This window comes from Lucilia sericata, unplaced genomic scaffold (assembly GCF_015586225.1).
Source record: "Lucilia sericata isolate MDLA Ls3-8-SP2 unplaced genomic scaffold, ASM1558622v1 Contig000183F_arrow, whole genome shotgun sequence".
Classification (NCBI taxonomy): domain Eukaryota; kingdom Metazoa; phylum Arthropoda; class Insecta; order Diptera; family Calliphoridae; genus Lucilia; species Lucilia sericata.
Window position 1 is genome coordinate 32,501 of NW_023994211.1, and position 6,587 is coordinate 39,087.

The following is a 6,587-nucleotide window of genomic DNA, read 5'->3' on the forward strand; positions in this document are numbered from 1 at the left end:
ATGTATGTATGTATGTATGTATGTATGTATGTATGTATGTATGTATGTATGTATGTATGTATGTATGTATGTATGTATGTATGTATGTATGTATGTATGTATGTATGTATGTATGTATGATGTATGTATGTATGTATGTATGTATGTATGTATGTATGTATGTATGTATGTATGTATGTATGTATGTATGTATGTATGTATGTATGTATGTATGTATGTATGTATGTATGTATGTATGTATGTATGTATGTATGTATGTATGTATGTATGTATGTATGTATGTATGTATGTATGTATGTATGTATGTATGTATGTATGTATGTATGTATGTATGTATGTATGTATGTATGTATGTATGTATGTATGTATGTATGTATGTATGTATGTATGTATGTATGTATGTATGTATGTATGTATGTATGTATGTATGTATGTATGAATGTGTGTATTTATCCTTTTTTAGGATATTTATTTTAATAATTTTCATTTTCACTACTATAGTCCGGGCAACTCGATAATCCGAACGTGCCTTGAACTATATGTATGTGTCCGTATTGTAAAAGTTGCAATATATTAAAATGTTTAAAAGGACTCATTTCGTACGGTAATTATAGATGAATCTAAATAAAAACTACTATAACTTCCGAATCCATTGAGATCCCATTTAATTTTGTGTAAAAAATAAGGAAAACAAAATATCCTTTTTTAGGATATTTATTTTAATAATTTTCATTTTCACTACTATAGTCCGGGCAACTCGATAATCCGAACGTGCCTTGAACTATATGTATGTCCGTATTGTAAAAGTTGCAATATATTAAAATGTTTAAAAGGACTCATTTCGTACGGTAATTATAAATGAATCTAAATAAAAACTACTATAACTTCCGAATCCATTGAGATCCCATTTAATTTTGTGTAAAAAATAAGAAAAACAAAATATCCTTTTTTAGGATATTTATTTTAATAATTTTCATTTTCACTACTATAGTCCGGGCAACTCGATAATCCGAACGTGCCTTGAACTACATATATGTATGTGTCCGTATTGTAAAAGTTGCAATATATTAAAATGTTTAAAAGGACTCATTTCGTACGGTAATTATAAATGAATATAAATAAAAACTACTATAACTTCCGAATCCATTGAGATCCCATTTAATTTTGTGTAAAAAATAAGAATAACAAAATATCCTTTTTTAGAATATTCAAGGATGAAGGATATTTTTTGTTGGTCCTTTTGCCATGACGTCATGTAATTTTTGAGAAATATCATTAAAGACTAATCGAAGTCCATTCGAAACCTTACTTGTTAAAATCAGATAACGGGTTCCAAATTTTTTCAGCCTTCAACATTTAAAATATTTCACAAAAAAAACGACATGCCCATGTTTAGAGACCCATAAAGTATGAACTGTATAAGTTATGGATCCAAATTATACGTATTTAAACGTAAACCGCAATGAAGAGTATAATATGTATATGCTCTGAATTATATCAAATACTATCCACACCAGGGCCGGGGTTATCGAAACCCTTTGCGAAATAATTAAGAACATTTTGGGTCATCTAAAATGGGTTACTAAATTTGGATATCGACTTTGCGATTTGAGAATTTTTTGCCTAAATTTGAATTTTATATAAAAAATTGGCATTTTTACATGAACATGGTCCCCTCGATAGCGAAAAATCGCCATTTTTAAGTTATTTAAATTTAAATGCATATAACTTTTGGCTCAGTCGCGATTTTGAATTAAATGTTTTTCTATTTAATAAACACATTTGTTGTTAATTGAACAAAAGAAAATAGGGGAAAATCGGAAATATTGGGACCCACAGTTAGCAAAGAACTGGACAAGGGTGGGTAAAAGTTTGAAAATTTATTTTTCAAATGCGAATATCTCCCAAGCGATAAGAAATAATTTATAGCTACGATGAGGATTTTTATAGTACTCATCGAACAGATTTCATATATAATAATTCTTGTGAAATCGTACGACAAACGGAGTAATAGGATCGTTTTAAATATTGAACATACCCGGGGTGTCTCGAGAACCACCGTGCGACTTTCTTTAGAAATCGCCGTGTCGCTCATCCGTAGTCTATACTACTCTATGTACATAAAAATATCAGGTACGGTGGTATCGAATTTTGTTTTTGAAAAAATACGAAAATGGTCCAATATCTTAAAAATCATTTCTTACTTTATATATCGTATTTTACAATTATTTTTATCAGTAAAATGTTTTGAAGCAAGTAATATAGTACTAAATTTAGTTTTGTAAAATAATGAAATATAAATTACTTACAATCTTGTCTGCGACTCCAATGTATCCGATCCACATTCCTCACACGGATATACCCAAGATCCTACAACTAATGCAATAGAGTATAGCGCCAGCATGCCAACATATACCAAAAATTGCAAGAAAAACTTTTGATTTCGTTCACCCACACAATTGTTAATCCAGGGACAATGATGGTCCATACGTCTAATACAGCGCTTACAAATGCGACAATGATGAGCTCGCGGTGGCCGATAAGTTTCACAACGTGTACACACCGTCCACTCATTGTGACCATTGCCTGTAACATTATTTTTACCCACCGTATGTAAATCAGAAAAATCTAGACGATTTGCTGGCAAGGGCACAGTTCCCGGATCGGATAAAACCGCCTTTAGATGTGACAAACCCAATAGGAAAACGACGGTATTGAATAGGACCACATGTAAAGGAGCCCAAATACTAAAAGTATTAATTTTAATCACATATTATAAATACACAAGTCCAAATTTAATTATTCATATTCTCTCCTGTACCTGTCATGCATTGTCTGCAAAATAATCCATCTCATCACCACATAATCAGCATAAATTACCATCATATATGTAATTATCAGACAAGCCACACCACAGGGATCTCGAACGAACCTCATTGTAGTTAAATTTCTTTAATGCAAGTATTTTTGTTATTAATTAAATATTATTTTATTTTCTATAACTGTTTTATTTAGTATTTTAATACTGCTGTTTTTTCGGTGGCAGTCAACCCTATTGCCTGAATAGTATTTGGGAGAATAAAACAAGACCTTGCTTTTTGTACTTCCGATAAGATTTTCACTTGTTCATTTTGTTTGTTTCAATTTTCATTGATTATTTATTTAAACAAAATCTCTGTTGCTTTTAATTTCTTTTGAAAATAATAAAAATTGTGTTTCCTTTTCTTTTTTGTGATATTTCGTTTTTCTATACAGTGACTCCAAATCTTTTTTATTGTCTTTTTTCTTAATATTACAAAAATGACGTTTATTATTGTTTTAAAATGAGACAGAGAGAGAAGCAAAAAAATCCAATAACCACTGTTGCCTAATTGACGAATTTCGCTTTAAAACTAGCGTTTTTCAAATGGCATTTCTAAAAAAAGGTATTTCAGCGTTTAGAGGAAAATCTAGAGATTTTTTAATAGCGTTTGAAGTCGGGGTACAAAGTCTAAAATCAGCTTTTTTGCGGCCTTTGTAAATATTTGTGGGAAAAGTTATATAAAATACAGCTAAAAAAAATAGGTGTAAAGTGTTGTGCCAAAGAGATAGAAATAGTTTTTTGCTTTTGTTCATGATCAGATGATTGAATAACTCTACCTTATGTGGTGTTATTCAATCAGCTGATAATTTTTTTCCTAATTCGCCTGGTTCACGCAGCTGTCAAAGTTTGTTATTAGGCCTGTTAGCAAGGCGAATTCAGATAAGGTGGTGTTCAAGGCGAATTCAGATAAGGTGGTGGCAGTTCTGCAACAACAACATTTTACATGTATTTTGTTTTTGCATTTGGTTTACGTAGATGTCAAAAACCATAAGCACGGCGAATTCATTTCATGAAAAATTTTTGTAAAATTTTTATACTTTATTAAAAGTAAAGATAAAGATATTAAAATTTGTGAAGAAAATATATTCTGAATTGAATAATGTTTGTTTCAAACGAAAAATTCTATTTCGGCAGATTAATTTGCAAAATTTAAGTGAGTGCCTAAAGTTAAATAAAACTTAATTTTTTGTGAAAAATAAACATAAAAAAGTACATATTAACAAAAAAATATATATAACGAATGATGAATCTTTGTTGCGAATGGATAATTCTACTCCGGAGGATTAATTTCCAATATTTGGCCATAACGTAGCAGACGCCGGACGGGTAAATACCTCATATGGGTTTTGTTATATAAAGCGTTCCGGAACAGACTTTTTTTAGTTAATGACTTTATCTGCATAGTGTATATATATAACAATATTGTTTAATTTGTTAACATTTAATAGATTTCAAAATTAAGCCATATGTAAAAGTAAGCTGCCGCTGTTCGGCTAAATTCTTTATATGTGTTTCTTTATATAAAGTGTTCCGGAAGAGATTTTTTTTAGATAATCACGTTATCTACACAATGTTAATATAAAATATATAACAATATTGTTTAATATGTTAACATTTAATAGAAAAAAATATTTTTCCTAAATAACATATTTGTATACATACATACCAATTATGCCATTATTTAAATAAAATGATATTTGTTTACGAGATGCTTCGTATTTTTAGATTTTCTTATTTTATCAAGGGAGAAGGACAACAAAGACATTTAATCACGATTGAGCCAGAAAACTCTTTTAAAAACAGAATTTTCTTCACTTTTTAAAATTTTTTACAACTGCGATTTTTTCATAATATAAACAAAAAGGAATTTTGACAGATAAGATTGTAACAGCAGATGATCAGCTGTGTGGACGAGGCTACCTTTTTAATTGTATCATGTTCCCCAGTAAAAAATATCCAACATATATTCACAACATATGGTTGATATATGAATATGTAAACAAACCAAATAAAACGAAAACTTGGTAAATTTTACATTTTTTGAAAGAAATATATAAATTAATAACACACGAATGTTAAAAAATTATAACAAATATTGTCAATCTAGCGTTTTTAAAACTATTTAGTTTGTCTTTTTCTTAGCGATTTTGTGTAAATTTTTATTTTACTAATTTTTTTGTAACATGAAGTTTTAAAACAATAATATATTTGTAATGATATTACATGTTTTGTAAACTTTAAATATCCATTTATTTATAAGAAAAATCATAGTTTCAATTGTACTTATCGCGTACTTTTTTGGATATTTTTTGATTGAGAGTAAATTAAAAATTACTCTATCACAAAGTTATTGGATATTTTTTACTGGAAAGTACGCGAACACACTTATTGTTTACATTTTTATGATTAAAAATTTCCGTTAAAACAGAGGAAACTTCGGTAGTATTTTGAAAGAACTATAAAATAAATAATAATCAAAAATTTTATGTTTCTGGGTTCAATATTACATTCAATTCAAAAAATATAATTTTAATGAATGAAAAAGTACCAAAAGTCCCTTTCACTAGATTCTCATTCACTAAGGTCCCTACATTTTAAATTTTATATTTCTATGTTCAACCATCGGAAAAACGAAAAATTACAAAAATCTCTCTCAATAAATTCTCATTTAATAAGGACCGTGTGTTCCGGTTAACCATTATAAAGAATCTAAAAGGTACCATTTGAAGAATAGAAAAGTACCAAATAGTTCCCACTTACAGAATATTATTCAGTCAAGACCATGTATGTTAAAATTAATGTTCCTAGGTTGAATATTTTAGAAAATTAAAAAAGTACCATTTATGATATAAAAAGACTTAAAGAATATTATTCAATGAGGACCGTGTATGTTTAATAATCATGTGTTTTGAATTCATATTAAAGAAAATACAAAGAGTATCATTTGAAGAAAGAAAAAGTACCAAAAGTGGAATAAAATTTACCTAGGTGGAAAGCACTACTACAGTATTCTTTATACAAATTTTCCCCTTTTCGCTTAGAAATATACTTTTTCGAGAATTACGTTTACAAAATGTTCCGTATTTAAATCTATATATCACAGATAAAACTCAAACGATTCAAATCTGCATTCATTTGTTCCAGAAAAATAGTGCTTTCAAAAAGTATCAAACAATTTACTCGAATTTGGTCCTATATAGGACTTAGTACTCGAATTCCAAAATAATATACCAACAGCTTTTTTTGTGTGGGTAAAAAAACTACTTTTTCAAATTTTATAAAAATTGGCTCAATGAGTTTGAATAAAATTAAATTTCCCGTTTTTCCCCTTTTTGGTACTTTTTCCCCAGTGAAATAGCAAAAATTTTATTACAATAAATATTACAGAGTTAGTCCATAATTTAATAGCAATAATTCAATAAACCGTTTTCATAATGTGCTAAAAAAAAAAGTACGATAAATACAGTTTTCTCCCTTTTACACCTAAAAAGGACTGAATTTTAAAAAAGTACGAAACAGGTGTCTCATAATTTTGGGAGATGTATCCAAAATATTTATGAAAATTTTATTATGTTAATTAGTTCAAAAGTTATAAGGGGCCAAAAAGGTACCAAAATCACCTTCGTTACACATTTTTACCCCTTAAAAGTACGAATTTCAAAAAAGTACCAGACACCCATCTGCTCATTTTAAGAGTAGATACAGGTGCATTTAAAATGTTTCT

General features: G+C 28.6%; 1 protein-coding gene across 1 annotated transcript in view; it reads right to left on the minus strand.

Moving 5' to 3' along the window:
- The window catches only part of LOC119601646 (palmitoyltransferase ZDHHC3-like), a 13,357-nt gene extending 10,075 nt beyond the window's left edge, over positions 1 to 3,282 (minus strand). The window contains exons 1-2 of the mRNA XM_037952708.1: positions 2,822 to 3,282; positions 2,310 to 2,747 (exon numbers count right to left, since the gene is read on the minus strand). Coding sequence (XP_037808636.1) covers positions 2,310 to 2,747; positions 2,822 to 2,937 — 554 coding nt within the window. The 5' untranslated portion in view covers positions 2,938 to 3,282. The remainder of the gene's footprint in view (positions 1 to 2,309; positions 2,748 to 2,821) is intronic.
- Between the last annotated feature and the right edge of the window lie 3,305 nt (positions 3,283 to 6,587).